The 24,928-nt window shown below is 36.1% G+C and overlaps 1 protein-coding gene across 1 annotated transcript; it reads right to left on the minus strand.

Moving 5' to 3' along the window:
* Positions 1–16,016: 16,016 nt before the first annotated feature.
* LOC111386606 (protein POLLENLESS 3-like) lies at positions 16,017–17,529 on the minus strand. The gene is made up of 3 exons (XM_023011077.1): positions 17,214–17,529; positions 17,033–17,107; positions 16,017–16,939 (listed from the first exon to the last, which is right to left on the minus strand). Exons 1-3 carry the CDS (start codon positions 17,357–17,359, stop codon positions 16,597–16,599), a joined length of 564 nt encoding a protein of 187 aa, XP_022866845.1. The 5' UTR covers positions 17,360–17,529; the 3' UTR covers positions 16,017–16,596.
* Positions 17,530–24,928: the final 7,399 nt, after the last annotated feature.

The raw sequence follows: 24,928 nt of genomic DNA on the forward strand, positions 1-24,928 counted from the left end.
AAAAAAGACTTCATGTTTTTGAACATTTTATTCAGCATTCTATCAGAATATTATAAAGCCCTGCTCCCTACGCAGGCTGATATAAGGTCGAAAGTACTGCTACCCTTAGTGGAAATTCCTCCTAAGGAATTTTACAAAACACTGCTCCCTACGCAGGCCAATTTAAGGCTGTACGTGTTACCCTTAATGGACATTCCTCCTAAAGAATCTTACAAAGTCCTGCTTCCTACGTAGGTCGATCTAAGGTCGTAAGTGCTGCGACCCTTAGTGGAAATTCCTCCTAAGGAATCTTACAAAGCATTGCTCCCTACGCAGGCCGATCTAAGGTTGTACGTGTTACCCTTAGTGTACATTCCTTCTAAGGAATCTTACAAAACCCTGCTCCCTACGCAGGCCGATCTAAGGCTGTACTTGTTACCCTTAGTGGACATTCCTCCTAAGAAATTTTACAAAGCCCTGCTCTCTACGTAGGCCGATCTAAGGTCGTAAGTGCTGCGACCCTTAGTGAAAATTCCTCCTAAGGAATCTTACAAAGTCCTGCTCCCTACGCAGGGCGATCTAAGATTATTCTACAAATATTCTTCCTAAGGAATTCTACGAAATTACGCAGGCCAAGCTAAGGTCATACACGCTACGATACCTAGTGAGAATTCTTCCTTAGAAATTCTCAAAGATCCTTCCCTATATGCAATCTACAACACTTAGTCAAAATATCCCATTAGGAAGGCAAATTTAGCTAAGTTTATAAACGAGATCGTTGCTAAAGAAATCACGCTAAAACCTAAATAGTCATCCATTCTAAACAAAATGTCATGAAACATCGAAATGAAGTTCACAAATGAGTAAAAACATATTACGAAATACCAAATATCTTCAAAACTACAACCTCCTAGGGGTCTTAGGGGACTGGGGCGCTACCCTCAGCATCCTAGTCAGTAGGAGATATCCGAGCTCCAGCAGTTTCAGACAATTTGCGCAGCTCCTCCCTCTACTCGCCCAGTGCTTCGTCCAGAAAGGTAGCATCAAACTTCGGCCTCTCCCTTCAAACATGCTTTATCAACTCTTCCAAGGCCACTACATACGCATCTTGGGCTAAGGCGTCAAACTCTGGAGATTCTCTCCAAGCCTCCATAGCTTTGACACCTTTGGCCTCAGCCTCTTCAGCTCTCCTCATTGCGTCCTTTGACTTCGCATGAGCTTCCTCCATCTTCTTGATAGCCTCTAACGTATGAGAACGCTCCTCAAAAACCTGGCCCTCAGCTCTTCTACCCAAGCCTTCTCCTCTTCAGCTCTCTTCTTCTCCATCTCGACCCTCTTATTAGCCTTTTCACCCCAAATCTTTAAAGCAGCAACCTCGTCCTAGAGATTCTGCTCAGAGGTCAGCACAGCATTCAGCTCTTCACCCATTTTTTGAAGCTGACCTCTATAATCATCGTCCTTAGCAGCAAAATTCGCTTTCTCCTCATTCATACTCTTATATAATTTTACGACCTGATCCTTGGCCTCGAGTGGCTTGTCGAGTTCGGCTTTTACCTGAGAAAGTCAAAAAGCAAATATAGTTAAAACACGATAAGTAACAAAATCTCTGAAACACAAGCATTACTAAGGACAAGTACATTGTTCCCCATCGACATCATGTACAAGATGGAGCGATGACCATAAAGTTGAGCAGTGACAATGATCTCTCCAACAGGCATCTCTCCCAAGAAGTTCTGATCTTTTTCCCCCCAACTCCTTGTGAGAAGGTTGGTGGATTCACGCAAAGGCGAGGGGAAGGCTACGGTAGTCTCCCTCGACGGAGAAGGAGCACGTAGAAAATCCAAAAATATCTCCGACTGATGGCCCAGCAAACTCTCCAAGCTTGGTCTCTACAAGTCCGGACACCGATCTTGCGACTTGAATGAGCTGGTGGAGGCAACAGCTGGGACACTCGGAGGAGTTGAGGATGACAATGTAACTACAAGTATTTCGGACACCCGAATCATGGGCACGGCAGTTGGGACCACCGGCGACGGAGTAACCTCCTCAACCGACCTAGGAGGAGAGGCAACTAGAGTAAAAGCTGCTTGAGGAAGAGGGTCACCAGGTATCGCAGATCGGTTCCTCTTAAGTGGCTGGGAGTCTTCCTTAGTCCCTTCCGAATGACTCTCCATAGCTGGAACCTCCCTCCTCTTCCCCTTACCCGCAGCTACTACCTTAGCTGCTTTGTAGCCTAGCATCTCGGAGTGACGTGCTGAAATGAGAAGAAAGATATAATATTATTATCATATGTATTAATAATAATAACAAAGGCTTAACCTTCACCTGAGCTGGACGGAACCGAGGTAGACACTCTCGGAGCAGATGGACTAAGCACCCGCACTTGCACCAAACCAGCCTGAAAGAGGTTTGAATCCGAGATCACAAACTTACAAGATCTCTGTCTCTTTGACAACTTCCTTATCACCTCAACTCTTCTTTGTATATCTCTTGTCAAATTCTTCTTTTTATAATCTGCCAAAAAGGACAAGGGTTAATACTGCATCAGTGCAGACCTCATCAAATAAGCAAATTTATAATCACTTACACTGAATGGTAGAGCCTGGGGACCACATTCTCTCTGTCCACCTCGGAAGGATGGAATTGCCATTCTCCGGACACATAGAAAAACTCCTCTTTCCATTTTTTGATTGAGGACGGAGTATCTAAGACTAATGAGCCCCCATTTCTCAGCCTAACGCTGGTATACCACCAGTCGGAGTTCTTCCCATCCTCCTTGAAAGTGAAAAGGGAGTTGAACTGTTGGATGCTCAGTTCGAGATTTCCCAATTTATCCCAACGGATGAGGGTGGCGATCAGTGTTCGCCATCCGTTCAGGCATAACTGAGTAGGAGCTATGCCCTAGAAAGAAAGGAACTTACGGATTCTAGGGAATGGAAGTCTAAGTCCTACTTGAAGAATGGCTGAGTTAAGAACGACGCATCCTTTCGAAGGAACGTCAGCTCGGTCAGACGGTTCTGGCATTATCATGATCACCGAACTTGAAATAGCGTACTTAGCTCGCCAGCATATCACCCGTAACTACGAATTTATAAAAACTAGCCCCTCCATTCACCTGAGTTATTTCCCTAATTGACCTCGTGAGATTCAACTCTTTCTCCCCTCGAATCCTCACTCCCCGACCTCATACTCACAGGATGTCCTAAGTCCAGTGGATTAACTACGGAAAGAAAGACTGGGGTCAAGACTTCCTGACAGCTGGACGAAGAACTATGAGAGGGTGGGATAGATTCTTCTTGGTGATTCCCCCAGGAATGCACTCTAGATTCGTCCAAGCTCATGCAGAGGAAAACGAATAAAGCTTGAACAGAAGAACGTGAGGAAGAAATAGAGGAAAACCTGAGAGCTAAAGGTTGTCGACCTCACTCGTGAAAACAGAACAAGAATTGAAGAAATTTCCCAAAAGCTTTGAAAGAGAAGAGTCGCGCAAAGTGAAATAGTGAAAAGAGGAATGAAAAGAGATTTAAGGGAAAAGAAACTTAAAAGACACGATCTGAATTGCTCATCCCAAAATAGAGGGAAAGATCGAACGGCCCAGAGACTAGGAAGTCAAAAATGACGTAGTTTTGATGAAACTTCCTGGAGAAGCAATCCAAAAGTGCTGTACAGCTCATCCCTATCCAAGCACGACACTTAATAATTACCTTTCTTGGAAAAAGAACCAGTTAAGTCAGAATGTCAGCTCCTCCTTACGAAAGAACTGACCTGGGTGTAACTATTGACATCCGAACTCCGACCTAATAAAAACAGTTCGCTACCCCCACCTCAGTTAAATGTAAGTTCGGCCCATACTCTGAGGTTGGATAAACCCGTCTTTATCTCAGAAAAACATCATGATTATCCCTTGTCACATCACCCTATCAATCAGATACATTTGCCATAGATGACATCATCGTCGCCCGGAACAACCAATTCCAAGTCCTTGAACTCCAGCCCCTTGCAGGTCATCGTTAGCTGGGTAACACATTGACACATGACCACCGGCCTCATCGACCAATCACAGGAGAATCCGACGACCTGAGTTCTGAGCTCGGCACTGTTGCTGATTTGATTGATTTGATGTAATTTCGGCTAAAATTATGTATAAATAGTTTAATATGACTCTTGTAAAAGTAGGTGATTTTCATACAATAACTCAAGGCATAATTACACTCTCTAAACATATTTTGTACTCTTTTTTCAATAATAAATTTTCCTTTTCTTTCTTAAAGTTAGCTTAAGATTAGCCTTGCTAATTTTGAAGTCAACAAATATGATGCAGTAATTTTATGCATGTGAGTTGGAAATAAACCCTAATTAGAGTTCTAGTCGTAATAGGACGGCCCAATAATTTCCTATATAAAGGCTAAATCCCTTTTCCTCTCCATGTTGTTTTATTAGCTTACCCTATTGACGGCTAATACTTTGTGAGGAGCAAAGGGAAGACCTAGCTGCTACGATTCATATCAACGATGACTTCCACAGGTATGAATTCGATTTATTAGTTTATTACTTTGTGATTCTTGATTCTTAACATAATTAAAGTCAAATTGAATAATTGGTATCAGAACCTTCAAGTTAATATCAGAATCCTTCAAAAAAAAATTGTCGATTTTTTGCTGAATAATTCCAAAGCTTTTACAACCTGCCAATTCAAAGTTTTTGGAAACATAAAGTTGCTAATTCTACTTCTATAGCTATTAGTTCGAGGATTTAAAATTGTTAAATTTTCAAGGTTTTGGATTGTTATTGAGCTTTCAGTTTGGCTTCGGCAACCACCAATTCAAGTTTTGGAATTATTAGGTTTTGAATCATGATTTCAATTGCAAATTTAATGTTTGGAATCAATTCAATTTTCTGTCTTTCATCCCGGCTTCGACAGTCGGCAAATCGTGGTACTTTTAAAATTGACCCAGTCAAATCACCTAAATTCTACATTGACTTCTCAACAAAGGAATATTATAAAAGTGGCCTATCCGATGTTAAAAGACAAAAATTCCCTTAAATACATTAGACAATTACAAAAGTTGATTTTTTAAAAAGATATCAATACCCTTTTACTTAACAAATAAAAACCAAACACTTCCTACTTTTCTTATCTTTTTACTCCAACACAGATAAATAAAACACTCTCATCTTTCATCTGCTTCAACGGTAGAAACTAAAAAATTTATCGAAATTGGAAGCCAAAAAGTTTGTGGACATCAATATCGTCTGTTCGATAAGTTTATATACGCAAATTTAATCTTATTTTCGTTAAACTATTGTATGTTTAAATCGATAAATTGTATATCAACATTTAATGGTAATGTAGATAATCAAAATTTAATAGATCTGTAATTTTTTAAGCATTTGACCAGAAAAATTCATCTATATATACTTTGTCGGACGAGTGTTGAGTGATAACAGCCCAGCGCATGCCGACGATTCAAGCAATTGACAGTTTGACCAGCTGTTTGTCAACTGTTTTCTTTTTCCCCCTTTTTTGGGTTATTTTTATTACCGTTGATATTTTTCTTATAATTAAAAATTCTGTTTCGACATGCAGATATGGTTGTAGTTTCAATTTGTTACTTTGGTAATTTCGAATTGGACGAAAGAGATCAATAGGTTTGGAAATGGACAAGTTCTAAACGTGGTGGTATCGTAATTTCCATTTCATCAGGTATATCGTATGCAGAACTCTATAATGATTTACAGAACAAGTTGAATGTTGATCATTCTCAGTACAACATGGAATTGAAATTTTAATTCAGCGAGCATGCATCAGTTCCGATTCTACTTATAATGATTTCTTCTGTTGATGAAGTGAATTATCTGATTGAATTGAACAATAAACACACGACTCCTCTTTGCGTGACTTTAGTAAGGAAGGATGTCGTCGAAGATGAACAAGTAGACTCGGGAGGTGGGGATCACAATGCTAATGATTTTTGGGATACAGTGGAAATAGCTCATGAAGATGATGTGGTTATTCCATAGATAGTTGCACACAGAATCCCCTCTGCAGCTCGTTACAGCGAGAATGAAAATACAAATACTTTTACAAACGAAGAGTTGATAGCTTTATCCCGACAGAGACATGAGTGGGGGGATGTCGAGGGCTAGATCGAGTGGACCGTCGTCTAACTCCGGTTCCCGATAATGAGGATTTGTATATCGAGCAACTATTTGAAACGAAGAAAGATTTGCAAGAAGTCGTGCACCTAATTGCAACGAAATACAACTTTGAGTTTAGAGTGAAAAAATCGAATATGTCGTTGTTGACGCTATCATGCGTAGATGATAGTTGCAGTTGGCGTTTGCGAGCTACGAAAATGGACACGAATGAGTGCTTCATAATTCCTAAATATACACGAGAACATACTTGTGAAGTGGGAGTTTGTTGCAATGATCACAGGCAAGCCGGAGCTTAGTTTATTGGTCAACGGATAATGCACAAGTATCAGGATCCACGGACAATCTACAGACCATCGGACATCATTAACGATGTTCGTCGAGAGTATGGAGTAGTCATGAGCTACCAGAACGCCTGGAAGGCCAAAGAATGCGTGTTTGAGGATTTAATAGACTCAACGGAGGAAAGCTCTGCTAAATTGGCCAGGTATTGTCATAACATGAGAAAACTAATCCTAGCTTGGCATTTTTTATTGAGACGGAGGCCAAGAACGGCTTCAAATTCTTCTTCATGACTCTTGGACAATGCATTCGGGGATTTCGAAATACTATAGGACCCCTAATTCTAGTCGACGATACAACTCTGAAATCCAAATACCAAGTCAAGTTGATTATCAAGATGCCAACATCCAAATTTACCCTCTTGCATTCGACATAGTTGATAACGAGAATGATCTATCGATGCGTTGGTTCTTTACAAAGCTTAGAGAAGTAATCAGGGAAGTCGAGAACCTTACATTTGTAATCGATCGGGGACAGTCTATAATAGATGGTACTGCTGAAGTTTTTCTCGATACATATCATGGGTATTGTATGTACCATATACAAGGCAACTTGAAGAGTGTAACAGGTATCGGGACAAAGGCATCATTTCACTATTCAGGAGAACGACCGAAGCTTACAGTATTGAAGAGTATAATAGGTACATGGTTGAAATAGGAAGCAAATCATTCTCGACATGGGACTATCTAATGAAAATGGGGATTGAACATTGGGCGAGCTCATATTTTCCAGGACGTCGATACAATATGATGACGTCAAACAACGCGGAGTCTCTCAATGCATTATTCAAGAACGATCGAGAGTCAACCATTCTCGCACTGATTGAGAATATCCGTACGAAGCTATAGCAGTGGTTTCACAATCGATATGCAGAATCACATAATTGCACAAGCGTGCTAGTCCCAGCGCAAGAGAAAAATCTCTTCAAGGCTACAGAGGCTGGGAGAAAGTTAAATGTCGAACAACCAGATGAGTTGCGCTTCTTTGTGAAATGTGCACATATTACAACATAGATGGTAGATTTGACTGATGGAACATGTACTTGTAAACAATTTCAGTTAGAGAGCTTTTCGTGTGAGCATGCAGTTGTGATGGCTATGTATCGAGGATTTGCAGCGAGAATATTGTACTCTCCTTATTACACTGCTGAAAACTGGAGAGCTGTGTATGTTGAAACCATATTTCCTCTTCCAAACGAAGTCGAGTGGGAAGTTCTCGATCATATTCGCCCGTTCAGTACATTATCGCCGTCTCATTGAACCACGTGGTCCTGGATGTCCAAGTACGTCTAAAATACCATCTACTAGAGAGTTTTCCCGACCGAGTAGGTGTAGCAGGTGCAAATCAGTAGGATATACTCGTCAATTTTGTACAATCAAGTTCCCCTAAACGACAGTTAGAGTATTATGTATTGTTGTCGATCTTAAATAAATAGTATTTACATCGGCATAATCAATATTCAGATTTCAGCTCGTATTTACATTGAAATAAATAGTATTTACATGAATAATTACAAACAATTGCAAAAAATAGTTACAAATAATAAAAAAATTCAAATATTAATTACAAAAAATATTTATAAAAAATTTATGGATCACAATTAAATTTGTATAAATCGCACGCTAACTTATTTCGCCAATTCATCAACCTTATGTGCTATACTAAAAAATTCTATGTTTTTCATTGTGAAAATCCCACAGTCGCCCCTGCAAATGAAGGCGGCTATCGCACATAAATTAGATACGAGGGGGTAAATAAGCTCTGAAATATGCAAGAGAACAGCGTCAAATATGTATTAGTTCAGTTCCAATTACGTACGAACTGATTACTAAATTAAAAAAAAAAAAAAGATTACAAAGACTTACGATATAGACTGTCTCACCATCGTCGTGTCCTGCATGATGGCTAGTTTGTCCTCCACGGTCAAACCCACATGTCTAGCCATCAGAGGAACGATCACAATCACCGGCTCTAAGTTTCGCTTGAGTTGCCCCTGTGTTAGACATGAATGATCGGGGTCGTACACATATATCGTCGAATCAGGGAACACGATCTCCAGTGTAATGCAGTGCTGATTCACAATCACTGGAATGTACAAATGCGTACAACCCCCATGACTTTTCCCCAACACTTAGTAACAGCCCAATGACCCACTCAAGCATACACGCGGGAAGTACGTACTCGTTACCTAGAAGCTAGAGCGACTGATACTCAATGATAACGATACGAAAGATCTCGGAGTTCAGTGTTATTCGGCCAGGTTTGTGGAATGATTGTGGATATCTTTCAACTCGATCGCGCAACAAGTCTATAACCATGTGGATGTGCTACATCAAGGAAGACAAAGAAATAAATACTTATTTCATTTAACAAATTAAACATAATGCATACAAAAAGTAACAATAACACTTCACTTATATCGTCGGCGAGCAAATCTCCCTGAGTGGTGATATTATGGAACCACTTGTATGTGTCCGATATCGTTCTTCCGGTTATCATGTGCATGGTTCTGGAAATAAAATAGAGAAAACATTAAACGAAGCATATACAAGTTCTGGTAGTCTACTAAATCATACAATACTTACCCGGGCAACATTCTTCGCCACTCAGCCTCGAATGCTTTCCACTTGGCATGGTCAACCTCTCGGAACAAATTAGGGTACGTCCCGTCGACGAATCTCCTCCTCTTTTTCTCAGTTGTGAAGAGAGAGACAACGTACTGTGACAACACTCTCAGCCTCTTGCTGACCATCGTCACAAACATGTCAACAGCACACTTTTTTGCCTTATACACTGCCACCTCCTCCATCCCCTCATCTGCCACCGTCTCCGTCCCCGACGGGGCCACTCTCTCATCTGCCACCATTTCCATCTCCGACGGGGCCACTCCCTCATCTGCCACCATCTCCGTCCTAAACGGGCCCACCTCCTCCACTGCCACCGTCTTCGTCCCAGACGGGCCTCCTTCCTCTGCTACTGTTCCCAGACTGCCGGTGCCCCCATCTCTATCACCCTCTCGATCACCCCCGATCACCGTCTTCGTTAACCTATTGTCTTCCGATTATATCACCTTGAAGTGCTGCAATCTCATCCTCAAGGTCCGTACAATGGCCACGCAGCACTCTAATATCATTCGACAAATCTTCGACCCTTCCTACCGACTGTCGTCCCAGATCTTCAACCCTCTCTATCATCTCTTGATGTAGCCTGTAGACCTGCTCTGCTATAAATGCGTTCAGACGAGCATACAGATTATCAAAAATAGTACTCCTGACACGAGCGAAGGATCTACGGAGAAGGTCTCTGGACAGGGAAAGCAAAGGAGATGCCCTTGATGGAGGTGATCGTTGATCAACTGGATCACGCTCCTATACAAGCAATAGCATTACAAATTATTAACTTAATCTGTAATTGCTAACTCATATAAAATGGTAATTACTAGATTTTATTCAATTCACCCACCCAATCTCGGTCGTGGATCAGATCGGACATTCGGTCGTCTTGGGTGTGTGAAACGCCTAACTCGCGCACAAGACCCTGAGCCTCCTCCTCCATTGACAGCGTTAATTCAGTTATGACTTCAAACTGACATATTGACATTTGAACTAGTTAACGATCATGTAATCAGATGTCAAATCATGCACAATATAAATTACAAATGCATAATACTCACCTCAGGGTCGTCGAGGATAGCCGATAATTGTTTCCCAGTGGGAAAACCCTCCGATCGAGATGCTTTCCAATGGTGCATCCGAGGGTAGCGTGTCCTCCCTCATCTCGCAAAGTGGGCATTTAATAGAGAGACGGTCTCATACGCTCAAATTTGCAACATGTACAATTATTATATACAAATTCAATAAAGAAAATTTTTTAACATTCATTATGTTAATCATTTACCTGCACCACTAGGGGCAATCCATAGGTGTCATACTTACGCATGGCCCGCTTTGGCTTCGAGAGCGATCTAGTGAAGACGTGTACGGTGTCTTCGAAACATTTTTGGCCCCACGAATAATCGTTGAAATGATCAATATCGTCAACAATCTCCAGATGGAAGAAGTCGATCGCAGTTTTCTTGTAGTGATATCACACCACGCTCTCAAGGATGTAGACCAGACCTAACTTTAGTCTGTCTAACAATTTATCACACCTCCTAATTACGTCGAGCAGCTGTGCAAGAAGCACAATTCCCTGTCCCTCAAAGTAAGCATCCTGAAGCCTATTTCTTTTTTGAGTTCCATCACCAGCTACTTCATCGTCCGTAATCTTTAATCCCGTAATCAAAGCAAACTCGAACATCGAAAAACTGACGACTTTGCCCCCGACTGTGAAGTGGAGGGCATCGCCGTCGACTGGACTCAGCAATAGAAATAGAAGTGCATCAATAATCCGACCTAAGTACTGCACATCTCTCAACGGGTTCAATGACCACAGGAAGGACTGGCGCAGCATATCAGCATGCTGATCATCGACCAGCTCTAAAACAACAGTGAAACTGTCAAAGCTACTATTCCACGTAGCTTTGCCTGTCATTTGTCTCAACTCTGCATCGAGATGATAATCCATCCTATAAAAATTCAAAATGTTATAACACTGTACAAGTGACAATAGAATAAAGTATAATAACAAAAAATTTAGCGAACGAAATTGTAACTACAATATGCAAGACGCAGATTCATAATAATTAAAATCATTAATAATGTAAATTTTTTTATCCTATTATCAATAATATCAATTTTTCCCCATTATCAACATTTTTTTATTCAATTCAAGTTCAAAAAATATTTAAATTCGATGAACGAAAAGAATATTATTTATCAAAAACTATTAATAAAAATAAATGTGAAATTTCAAATTCAATTTTCAACAATTATTTAAAACTATAATTAAAAATTAATTAAATTTGATGAACGAAAAGAATATCATTCAAAACTATTAATAAAATTAAAAATTAAAAGTTAAAATTTTATTTAAATTCAACGACTAAATAAATTATTATTTATCAAAAGCTGATAATAAAAATAAATATTAAATTTAAATTCACAATTAAAAAATTATTTCAATTCGATGAACGAAAAAATTATTATTTATAGAAAGCAAGGAAAAAAAGATAAATATAAAAACAAAAAATAAAAGTAAAAAATTTATTTACATTCAACGAGTAAATGAATTATTATTATGTATCAAAAACTAATAATAAAAAGAAATATTAAAGTTAAAATTACAATTAAAAAATTATTTCAATTCGATGAATGAAAAAAATTATTATTTATCAAAAAATAAGGAAACAAAAATAAATATTAAAACAAAAATTAAATGTAAAAATTTTATTAAAATTGGACGACTAAATAAATTATTATTTATTAAAAACTAATAGTAAAAATTATTTAAAATTAAATAATTAAATATATGTAAAAAAAATGGGCTGAAAAATTTAGGAAAAAAGAAGAATGTGGGCCATACTGACTGTTAACAGTCGGTCCAGTTAGTATGGACTGACTGTTTGGTCCATACCGACTATTAACAGTTGGGGTTCATCCAAAAATGTCAGTTGCCTCAGCAGCTGGCATCTCCACCCTTTCTCGTCCGAAAATCTTCATTTTCGACGAGAAAAGCTTACAAATGTTAAAATACACCCATTATAACACCTATCTGAACCCTATATTACCAATATAACCAACAATATATTGAGAAAATCTCCCACAAACCCCAAATGAATTATTCACATTTTTTATCAAAATCTAAACATTAATCCAAACAAATATTCAATATATCGATTACCTTAACAAGAATTAGCTCGTCGGTGATGGACTAGCAAGTTCTCCCGACCGTGAATTTTCCTTGATTTTGTCGACTGTTGAGCAAACGGAAAGAGGATAGCCGAGGTGTATTTTGGGATTTTGAGCTTTAAATTCAATTTTCATTTTTTTAACTTAAAAAGACGGTCAAATGTCACTTTGAAAATACATCTGGGTTATCCAGTCATTTCCAACAATTTCCTCCGACAAATCCATGGCCACACGTAATAAAAATAAAAGGATAAAGTTTGCATTAATTTTTTTTGTGTACATATATGCGTTCATTATATATAATCATATTTAATGAAATCCCAAAACTGAATCTGCAAGACACCAAATCCCTCTTTCCTACCCATAGCCGAAACCACCGGCAACCTCGTTTGGGTATCTATCATTGAATGTATCTTTGATCTCTTTAAAAAATTTTGACACAAAACTGATGTGTTGTAATTGATACTAGTATAAATACGGTGCTGCGTGGTGCTGTGTCGACTAATAGAAAATTAGTGGATTTAGGGTCTGTTTCGGTCGGGGTGCAATATGTTGGAGACATGAGCCTCTCTTGCAAATTATGGGTTTAGAGGCCCCTGTCTGCAATTAAGAGATTGGTGAATATTGCAATTATTTAAAAGGGGGCCTGCTTGAAATTTTAAATATTGAAAGGACCTGATTTTAATTTGCACTTAGGGTTAAAACATAATTTTCAAAAGAGTGTTAAATTTAAACTTGGAAAGCTTTGATCCTAAAATTTTAATTTTGACCCATTTAAAATTATATCAAATAAATTAATAATTGATTGACGATTTTTTTTCGGTCAAAATGTTTAATTCAATTGTTGGTATTATTTGTTTATTTAAATACCGCTTTTCAAATATTAAAATTTTGTTGCCTATTTTATCTCTCAATCACATATAAATTTTGTCATTTGTCGATTAATGATTATGACTGGTTGTATAATTATTATTTTGTGATTGAATTTTTCATGGGCATTGAGATGTTACTTATTTTTCCACTGGGAGAAATATTTTGAAATAAAAATGGACGTTAGCTGTCAAAGTGGCATACTCATTATTATTTATTTGATTTTCTCTACAACAAAATATATATATCTTTGCGCAACTATTTTGATTTATTGCATATAATATCTTGTCCAAAGGTGTTATTATATGTGATGTTTTTGAAAAATGGCATAACGCAGTTAACGAGCTTATTTTGATCTAGAAATTTCCTTCTGTCCAAAGGTGTTGGTGTTTCGAAAATCAATGTAATTTTGTTAACTAGCTACATGATATATTTTAAGAGTACCTTATAGCATGCTGTATTGTCAGCCCAAAGGTGACTTTATGATGATGCATCTAGGCTCTTACCGTAATGAAATTCATATGATTTTGATTTAAGTTACGGATTATCTAATTAATAGCCTATGTTAATTAGTTGGATATTTTATCATCCATTTGATTGTATGCATTATGTTTGGATGATATTGAGTATGATTTCCACATTTTATAATGTCTCATCTCTTTCGAATCAATTGTCTGCTATTGAAACTTTGACTGAGAATAATTATGTGAGATGAAAATGAGATGTAGAAATAGCGCTTGGTCTTTTGGGCTTGGACTTTGCAATAGAGAAAAAGCTTGAGAAACCCACAGATAAGAGTACTGTTGAATATATAGCCGAGTACGAAAAGTGGGAAAGGGCTATCAAACTCTATTTGAAAATCATTAAGCGATCAATATCTGATTCAATTCTGGATGCCATCCCCGATAATGAAAATACCAAAAATTTTATGGATATCATAGGAGAGAAATTTATTGAGTCTGATCTGATGGATAAATTGATGAACATAAAATATGATGGTACAAGTGGTGTTAGGAAGCATGTCATGAAAATGATAAATATATCATCTAACCTAAAGGCTCTTAACATTCCCATTGCGGAGCCTTTCCTGATCTATCATGTTTAAATAGCCTTCCTAACCAGTTTAATCAGTTTAAGGTTGCTTACAATGCTCAGTGGAATAAATGAAATTTAAATGACCTTATAGCAGTATGTGCTCAAGATGAGTATATGATGACCGTGAAACTGTGCAATTTGCCTTTCAGCAATCACAGAACAAGGGGTTTTCTCACAACCACAAGCCTAAATTTCGTAAGGGTAATAAATCCCACTAAAGTCGGCTAAATAAAATTTTTAGTAGTCCTGAAGGAATTATAAAGAAAAATGATCAATGCAAGTTCTGTAAAAGGAAGGGTCACTGGTAGAATGACTATTTTAAGTTTAAGACTTTGTTGGAAAAGAAAAAGAGTTCTCCAGGTATTCCTTTCGCCTTAGTTTGTTTTGAGTCTTTTTTAGTAGATGTACCTTTAAATTCTTGGCTGTTAGACTCGGAAGTTAGTATTCATATAGTGAATTCCTTGCAGAGATTCACAAGCAAATGGAGACCAAGTGAGAATGAAGTGAGCTTGAGCATTGCAAACAGCTCATTCTGATAATAAAATATTTTCCCCTATCCATGAACTATTTTGAGCATGCATTTGACTTGTGTCTTTTTGTTATGATATTATTGTGATCTCGAGATATAACAGATAAAGACATAAGATGAGTCTCTTTGAGAGACATGTGGCTTCATTTTGATCTCAAACATTATGAGGACCGATATGAATTAATGCAGTGTTTTATCACATTTAGTGCTAAATTCATACCACATAATACCACATTGGTTGGAGGATGGGGATCCATGTCGATAAGGATGTTGGCTTTTGTAGCTGTGGAATGGTCTTACATCGCTTAATTGGTGTAATGACTTCCATGTTCGGTGTTAATATTCTTATTGGACCAAATCATGTTACGTAAGGTGTCATCATTGGAGCTATACTTTTGTGGCTACCTATGTAGTCTAATCCGAGTGTTAAAAGTCTTGTTATAACAATCAAATGTTTGCCCAAGTGGGAGAATGTTAGAATATTCTAATATGGGCTTCACATATGATTATTTAATTTACGAGTTAGATGTATGACTCATAATGATATTTGTGATTGGGCCAAACTTATTAAGTGATCAATTGAACCTTTTACACCTTACAGGTTGTAATTAATATGATGGGATAATTTTAAGTATATGAGCCGAAAATAAACCCTAATTAGAGTTCTAGTTGTAATGGGACGGTTCAATAATTTCCTATATAAAGGTTAGGTCTCATCTCCTCTCCATGTTGTTTTATTAGCTTGCCCCATTGACGGCTAATACTTTGCGAGGAGTAAGGAGGAGAAGATATAGCTGCTATTATTCATATCAACGATGGCTTCCACAGGTATGAATTCGATTTATTAGTTTATTACTTTGTGATTCTTGATTTTTAACATGACTAAAGTCAAATTGAACATATCCCGCTCTGCCTTGCTTCCGATATGATGTTGATAAAAACACGGAGAATGCTTGGTTCTTTAATAAGGCAATATTTTTGGGTTGAGTATGGTATCCAGATTTCCATATCCAGTGCATCGATCTTTTGGCTTAAATACTCAGCCTTATTCAGTAATGTAGGACTCTCGGGGATTGTAATGGTGTCCACGTTCTCATCGGTGAACTATTTGTTAGTTAAATTCAATAATTTTCCCGGGAACCTACTACTCCAAATTTGCAGTTCTTTCACATCCTCTTCAACCGAATCAGCCCAACTCGTTTTTTCCCTTCCCCGCACATTGAATATTAATTGGTTATTTTCCAATCTTTCTGCAGTTCTAGATTTTCCGAATTTTCTTTAGCTGCTTTAGGTTCCAAGCTACAAGTGTTAATGAAATTGAAAATCCAGAAGTTTCTCTAGAGTTTGTACGATCACCAGAAAAGTGTAATTCTGAAAACAATTTGTATTCCTCCATAGAAGCTTTCTTCTGGCCATCATATGCCATAAAGTTCCATCTTTCTTCACTGTCAACTCTAGAAAGATTACCCAGTGGCCTCTTTGTCCAGTCTCCATCAACATATGCTAAATGCTTTTCTAAAATTTGGGGCATCACTTCTGGAATATTGGATTCAGGATTCTGGTTTGCTACAAATTGATTATTTTCTCCATTAATAGATTGCTCAAAGGACAATTTTCAACAAAAATCTCCTCCTGCATTTCCTCTTTTTTGATCTCCACTAGTGAATGAAAATAAACATCTTGGTCGTCTGAATGGAACTTTCAGCATCCTTCCAGCACCAAACAGTGAATCATCTGCCATTTTGCTTGCAGAATCTGCATCCTCGGCTGACCATCCGCTGCTGTGATCACCATCAAATGGCTATGACCATCTTCTTCGCTGTGTAAATGAAACTTTCAAAATTCTTCCAGCTCCAAAGGGTGATTCTTGTTCCATTTTGCATGCAGAATCTGCGTCCCCTCGTCCCATACCAAACAGATGGTGTTTTCTTCTACAATCAGATTCTCAGAATCTTTTCCCCTTTCTGTAGCCTTAAAAACATGCTGAGACTCCAACTCAGTTAGCATTTTAGTGGCACGCTCAAAGGATTTAGCATATGATTCATCCACATGCTCATTTTCAGATGGAACTCTTACATTTTGAAGCAGAAATTTATCTGCTGTCAACTTGTTCGTGTGCATCAAGCATACAGACAGATTGCACTGTTTATTCTTATCTGGCTTAAAAGAGAGTCCTCTTCTGCATCATAATGTTCCACGTGTGAGCTTTTATATTGAAAGAACCAGCTCTTTAGGATGTTAGAACAATAAATTCACAGCACAAAAGTAATACCTGTAATGCTTATGCTCTTCTGCGGATTTGAAATCTCCCTGCTGCATGTATGCCCAGGCCAAATTCCCTAACAAGCTGAAGTTTAATTTTGGAAGGAAACAAATGAGTAGCATATAAGAGAAATTAGAACATTCATTTATGAGTTGAGGACAAGTAAAATGTAAACAGAAATCTTGAATACTCTTTTTCAATTGTAATTTGAATCTTCTTCCGTTTATATCTAGCAATCTTTGTCTTCTTCCCACCAAAAGCAATCCCTTCTTCCAACTGCTTCAGTTTTAGCTGAAATATTTCAATCTCTTCCTTGATCCTCCCAGATAGTTGCATGAACAGGGAAAGTGCTGCTGAAAGTTTTTGGACAATTCAATATCCCAATGTGCCAATGATCATTTAAGTAAAATGTTAGGGATTGAGCCAAATTCTAGCAATAAACAAACAAAATCATAAAAAATTACACAAACGAACACACATATTCACAGTGGTTCTTCAGAGTTACATCAACTTGTCCCCCTAGGTTTTCACTATGAAGGAGAAAAAGAGATTAAAATGGTAAGTCAGCTAGACAGCTACATGTCCCTTAGAATGTAATAAAATATTTTTCATTCTCTAACAGAAACCTTCATGTATATGTAATTCGTCACAAACCATAGATTAATTAACCAATGTGTAAAACATATCAAAGGGGAAAAAGAAGAAGCACACATTAGAATTTAGATGATTGTATGTTACCTAATAAAGTTCGACCAGCATATTGTTAGAAGATTCCTGAGACATGGAGGGAAAAAGATGACGGAATGACATTATGGCCTCAATCGCCTCATCTGACTGATCCAATTGCTTCATGACAATTGCCGTGTCTTTCAGGGAACTATCAACTTGATCGCCAGAATTTATTGCATCCCAAAACAGGCAAATAGCCTTAATTGGATCCTTATCTATCAGCTGTCATCAAATATGTAATAATCACTATCCCTATGAATTAATCAGATAAATTTAAGTCAAGAATAGTAGGATACTCCAAGAACAATTCAATTATATCCCCACTTTGAAGATTTGCTTTTTCTGGAGCAGTTTCTTTTCTAATTTCATTTGAAGTCACAGTCAAAACAGAAATGCACTGTATAAATTATTATTTAGTCAGTAATGTGCTGATCAAATGTATACCATTTTTGGCAATTTCCGAGCAGAATTGATGGAAAGTAAACAGAGCATAAGAACTATAGAAATAAGTTCAGATTTTAAGAAAATCTTTATATGCCAAAAACAAAATAGGATCAAGTCAGCTATATTCATTAAAAATAGGGAGTTCAACAAAAACAGCAAACTAAGTCTTATTCCCAATAAATTGACAGGTGGCAACTAAAAACGAAGAATAGATTGAATTACAAATGAAAAATGATTGCTAAATAAGAGAGAAAGCATTACATTTAAACATCAAAGTTGCAGAATAAATACAAACAATCATCATACCAATTACAAATACTAAATCACAAGAACATGAGATTTAATTGAAACAAGGACAATCCAAAATCATGTTGGGCTTTGGCATAGGGAGAGTCTCCAGACGGGACTTGTGAATCACATGAAAAGGATCACCTTTCACCTGAGGAGACCTCCTTGGCTTCTTCTCTGATTCTGACATTGGCGGCAAACACCAGGTTGTCCTCCGTGCCGGTAGTGGCATCAAGAACCCTTTTGATCGAGAATTATAATAATTATTGTGATGCTCAGAATTACCAGTACTCAACATTTTGATGTTATACCGTCTCTTTTCTTAATAAACCATTCGAACTCTTCCTTATTTTCTTGAACATCACCAAGTCTCTTAAAAATTCAATGGAACTGTTGGTCTCAGAAGCATTCAGAAAGAATCTACAACAATAATTTGCAGCAAAATAAAAGAACACGAAAGATTTTTTGTCACAGAAGCTCGGAAGTTCAGCTTCAAGCATGTTCACCCACTGAGCATATACATGTAGATTACGATCAATTCCACTAAGAAATTACCAAAAAACCAAAAAATAGTACAAATGTACTAAGAAATTTGAAGATTTTTCTCACCTTTCTTTCAACACAAAGACAAAGTAATCTATACAATTTTCTATCACATATTATTTACCAAAAACAATCAGAATCAAAGAGATTTACATAGAAAAACACCAGGTTTGCAGAAAGAGAACCAGACAACAAAACCCTAGAACTTCACACAGAAGAAACTTAGCTCCCGTTTGGCCTCATTAATTTTCATTCCATTACATTTCATTTTTCTCTCTCATATTTTCAATCACACAATCTTCCGTAAAATAATATTACACGTAAATCGAAAATTTTTCTTTCTTTTTCAACCACTCCTTTTTCAAAAAAAAGTACTACTCCACCCATTTTCATTTCCACAAAATGGGGGCCAAACGGGAGCTTAACCAATATGAAGGGGAGAGAGAGGGGTTATATATATTCAAGTATAACCAAAATCGTGTTACTAAAATGAGCTTTGGTAAGGGGTGATCAAGGCCCAAAAAAATTGGGGAGAAAATCATAAATCATGTATTAAGTCTCACAAAATCAATTTTCAGGCCTTCAGTTTAAAAATACAAAAATCATGTATTTATTTATTAATTAAAAAATATTTTATTAAATAAATATAATAAGGTCATAATTATATAATTAATGGTCACGTGTACATAATTATAGGTCAGATTTGTCACATATTATCAAATTAATTGTTTAAGATTATTTTGAGGTCACAAATCAAAAAGATTATAGGTTACAGTTTATTTTATTTGTCACAAATAAAAAAATATAGGTCACAATTTATCTATCAATCACATATTTTCAAATTTGTTAGTCACATTATTTTTAGTCATATATTATCAAATTTTAGGTTACAATTCAATTTCAAGTTCAAGCTTGCTTGCATTCTGATGAGATTAGGCAACAAAACAAAAAACTTTAAGTTTAAAATAATCTAAGAACTTTTCGGACCATAGTAATTTAGGGACTTGCAAATTAATAGCACTAGAATGAATCTTATTTATCAGGTAAGTGGTGGTCTTTAAGGCTTCACCCTAAAACAGTTTTGAAAGACCAGAACTTAACGACATATACCTAATCTTTTTTAAGTAAAGTTCTATTCATTCGTTCTCAACACCATTTTGCTGAGGAGTGTATGTTGTTGTTCTATTCCTTAAAATACCAAATTCTTTACATAAGAGATCAAATTCAGTGTTACAAAATCCAAACCCATTATCTGTTCTAATTGCTTTGATTTTCTATTTATTTGATTTTCAATCATCAATTTTCATTGTTTAAAATTCTGAAAGGTGTCAAATTTATTTCTTAAAGGGAATGTTCAAATTTTATCAGTAGATAGAATCTAAATCCACTCATAGTACTTATTGATGCTAGACCCCAAAGGTCAGCATTTAAATAATCAAGTATTGATGTGGATTTATGAATTCCTATTTTAAAAGGTAGCTTGTTTTATTTTCTAATAACATAATCTTCACAAAATTTCAAACTCATAATATCATCTCTTCCAAAACATCTAAGTTTGTTAAGAATCATCAATCCCTTTTCACTAACATGCCCAAATCTCTTATGCTAGATTAAGGATTTATCATCAGAAAACTGAACAGCAGCTAATAGATTTCCAACTAATGATTCAGCTTGAAGTGTGTAGATTCTATTAACTTTGGGTGAAGAGATTATTTCCTTAGAGTTGAAATTCAATTTGGTAAATCATTTATGGATTTTAATTTCATATTTATTATTCAATTCTCCGAAGGAAATTATTTCTCTGAAGATTAGGAACATATTTTGTTAAAGGGAGCTCAAGAATATGACTATTTTCTAACAGAAGATTAATTTTACCAATACCTTTTATCTTACAAGTCATATTGATAAGTGTATTTTTTACACTTATTCAAGAACTAAAACGATGATATTTAGTTGCTTCTCGGATGAATTAAGGTTTAAATTATTACATTTTGTGTTGAGTAGTTAAAATTCAATGACGGTACAAGAAATTGAAGGAAGAAGCAAAAGTGGGGAAAATTGGAGAAAATGGCAAATCGTAAGAGATCCAAAGTTCGTGGACTAAAGTGTAAATATTCAAAAGTTGTATCGATCCTCACGATGAAGATCCAAGAGCATTAGAAGTCAATTGGATAGAGAAAGATGTCAAAGGGATCAAATTTAGGCAAAATATGATCATAAATCAATTTCCAACCAAAAAGTTATGATTCAAAATTTCAATCTCATATTAAGACCCGTTTTAGACATAGCAAACAATCAAATTGGAGAATGATGTCTGAAGTAAATTTGTAGATCTTTGAGTTAGTTTTTCAACACAACTTAAATCGCCTCAATCGAACATTGGGAGAGAAAGTTATGACAAAAATACTGAATGAGATGCTATCTACCTGAAAGGTGGTGCCGGGCACCGCAGCGCCACCAAAACAGAGCCGCGGCACTGCAGTACCGCTTCAAGGCGTCGTGGCATCGCCTGGGTGTGTCTAGGGTGCATTTTTTGCTCGTTTTGAAATTCATAAAAACCCTACTTTCCACATACACAAGGAGACATCTATAAATACAAATTTATCACACTTTTGAAGGGGTGCCACACATTAAGAGGCAAGAAAGGAATCTTGGAAGAAAAAGGGATAGATTCAAAGGGAGAAAATAACGATAAATTCATCGTATGAAGCATCAATTGGAAGATGAAGGAATTCTTGGTGCAAGATCTACTTTTTCTTCTACATATTGAATTCTAAAATCGGTGATGTACTCTAAGACAATTTGTTATTTCTCTTCTTTCATTATGCGTAGTTAGGCCCTTTGTTAGGGTAAACAATGTAACCTATTTGGGACCCTTTATTTCTTTTATTTGAGATTCTTGTTCGTTATGATTATGTGTGAATTTTAATCATATTTTTAATGCTTTGAATTTTCCGGTCAATTATTCATTGATTTCGTGAACAATAATTGCATAGAGATGCGGATTCTTGTTTAGACCACATTAAAATTCGGTAAATTAATATAACAAATAGAGATACTTATATTAATTGTTGCGGTCCTATAGGAATTCTTAGAACTATTATTTCGTTGAAATAATGTTGATTTGCATAGAGATATGGAATTGAATTATTTAAATAAGCTCAATGTGAACTCGAGAGGGGTAAATTGAATACCATAGAAGAATTGGATCGAACACTACTTTAGTTCTATAAATCTTGATATTAGAAATAAAAGTGACCAATAGGTGAATTTGTTCCGCCTTTACATCCATTCATCATTTAAATTCGCAATCACTTTTCTTGCATTCACATTTTAATTAGTTAGATTTAAAAATCACATTCAATCATTTTTTTGTTTATTTTCATCAAATAGATGTTAGAAATAATAAAAAGTATAATCTTCGCGGGAATGATAATTCAGACTCAAAAATTCCGCTTTACTACTTATCACGATCCATCCACTTGCAGGATAAAATCGACAACAAGTTTTTGCATTTCCCATTTAAACTTGATCAACATTCAGATCATTGAATTCAGCGAACCATTCTTTAATGGGACACATATGAAAGGAATAGCCGGAGTCAAGAACTCATTCCTTTAGGTTTCTTTTATTTGAAGTAACAAGGACAACTCCTTGTACTTCATATTCATCTCTGGAAGCTATGGCTGCGGACCCATCAGAATTTGATTTTCCTTTCATACCATATATCTTTTTAAAATAGTCTTTTATAAGATGTCTAGTTTTACCACAATAATAACATTTTCCAACTTGATTCTTAGATTTCAGTTGACTCTTTGTTCTTATTTCTAAATTTGGAAGTTTGAAATTTTCCAAAGAGTTAAAATTGAATTGATTTTTCTTTTTATTCTGATTCAACTTCTCTTTAATGTTTAACTCTCTTCCAAATTTAGAGCCCTTGACTTCAATTTTTAGTTAAAGTTCTCTATTCCTTAAATAATATCAACAGTCGAATCCTCTCTTCCATATTCTAAAGTATTTCTAAGTTCTTCGTATTTATCACCTAATGCATTCAACAGAGCAACAACTTGTTGATCATCGAATGGCTCCTCATCACAATTAGCCAATCTTGAATCAGTTTAATGAATTTATCAATGTTTTCTTCTAAAATGGATGAGGTATCAAATTTCAAATTATAAAATTGTCTAAGGAGATAGGATTTATTAGGCATTTTCTTAGTTAAGCAAAGGGATCCTAACTTAGTCAACAAGGCTACAGTAGTTGTTGTTTCCCCAATCTTTCTTATTACACTATCAAACAAATGTAGGAAGATTGTACTCCAAGCAACCTCATCTAAATCTTGCCTCCTATAAGCACTAATTTCAGTACCCATGTTCCATCAAGGGCAGCAGCACACCTTAGTTGTAACAACCGAGCCCTTATCTTTTAACGCCAGAGATTAAAATCCCCAATCTCTTTCCAAACTTATATTTCAAATTTGTGTACAGTTGTCATAACAGTAGATAAAGTCACATAACCAAGTTTATACAACACACAAAGTATAACAAATTCAGGCAGTATTAGAAGATTAAAAAAAATGCAAATTTCAAAGTAAGACAGAATATTACAAAAATTTCTTTTTATCATGCAATTTACACAATTTATAAGATAAATTATACAATCCAGACAATTCAAAATTATGTAACAGTGTTATGAACAAATCAAACATATATTAAAAATTGAATTGTCAGTTTGACAAGCTTAAGGAGTGAAGACTCATGGATCTACTACTCTCTTATATTCTCAGATCTTCACAGAAGATCTTGGACAAAGGAAAGCAGTGGTAAATCAATTACATTAATAACCAAATCAAATTTTAGACAACAACAATTTAATTTGTCTAACCAAAAAAGTAAACGAATGCAGGGAGAAAATGTTAGAACCAGTTCAGAAATCCAGAGGTGTGCAAAAATGCTGCACGAGTCACAGTGACTCAGTACAACTCAGCAATGAGTCAAGAACAACAGCAAAACTCGAAATGATTCAACCTAACTCACTAGCACTCAGGAGGAGTTTCAAGATATCACACCAACTCAATGGTGAGTCAAGAGTCAAACCGTCAAGAGACTCAGTAAACACTAAGATCCTCCATATCATGAGCAAATGAAAGAGTTTTTCTTAGAAAACTTTCAAGATCGATAAAATCCAACACCAATTTGTTTCAAAAAAATTAAAAAATACATCGTATCTTTGAAAAAGTCCAACCAAAAATTGGATCGAAGAAAGATTTAACAAAGAGAAAAACTTTGAAGATGATTTATTCAAAAAATCATTTGAAAAGTTTTAAAATTTTACAGATCTGCAAAAAACATAAACTAGGGTTTCAATCAATCAAACCCTAATGCCTGATGGGTAAAGCTTTCAGGCTCTTGTACCACTTGTTGGTTTCAGAATCGTGTTCACAAAGAATTTACAATAATAATTTGCAGAAAAATAAATAAACAAAAAAAAAATTTTACCACTAAGACCCAGATGTTCAAATTCAAGCATACTCGCCGACTGAGAGCATCTACAAATAAATTATGCTCAATTCCATTAAGAAATCACCAAGAAATAGTACAAATATACGAAGAAATCAAAGATTTCTTCTGATTTCTCTCGCCTTTCTTTCAACACAAAAACATACAACTTTCTCTCACTGGTTGTTTATCAAAAACAATCAGAGTCAAAACTAAAGAAATTTACAGAGAAAAACCAAGTTCACAAAAAGAGAACCAGACAAGAAAACCCTAAAACTTCACACAGAAGAAACTCAACTAGTATGAAGGAGAGAGTGAGCGAGGCTATACATATTCAAGTGTAACCATAGATAGAACGGCTACAATTCTAGCAGATGAATGGTCCAGATCAAAGGTATCCAAA

The sequence above is a fragment of the Olea europaea genome, unplaced genomic scaffold (assembly GCF_002742605.1).
Source record: "Olea europaea var. sylvestris unplaced genomic scaffold, O_europaea_v1 scaffold363, whole genome shotgun sequence".
Lineage (NCBI taxonomy): Eukaryota > Viridiplantae > Streptophyta > Magnoliopsida > Lamiales > Oleaceae > Olea > Olea europaea.

Coding starts and splice junctions, on each gene's coding strand:
- LOC111386606 (XM_023011077.1), bottom strand. CDS start 17,359: ATGCAACTATCTGGGAGGATCAAGGAAGAGATTGAAATATTTCAGCTA. Junction 17,108..17,213: donor CAAATTACAATTGAAAAAGA/GTATTCAAGATT, acceptor ATTAAACTTCAG/CTTGTTAGGGAATTTGGCCT. Junction 16,940..17,032: donor GAAGAGCATAAGCATTACAG/GTATTACTTTTG, acceptor ATTATGATGCAG/AAGAGGACTCTCTTTTAAGC.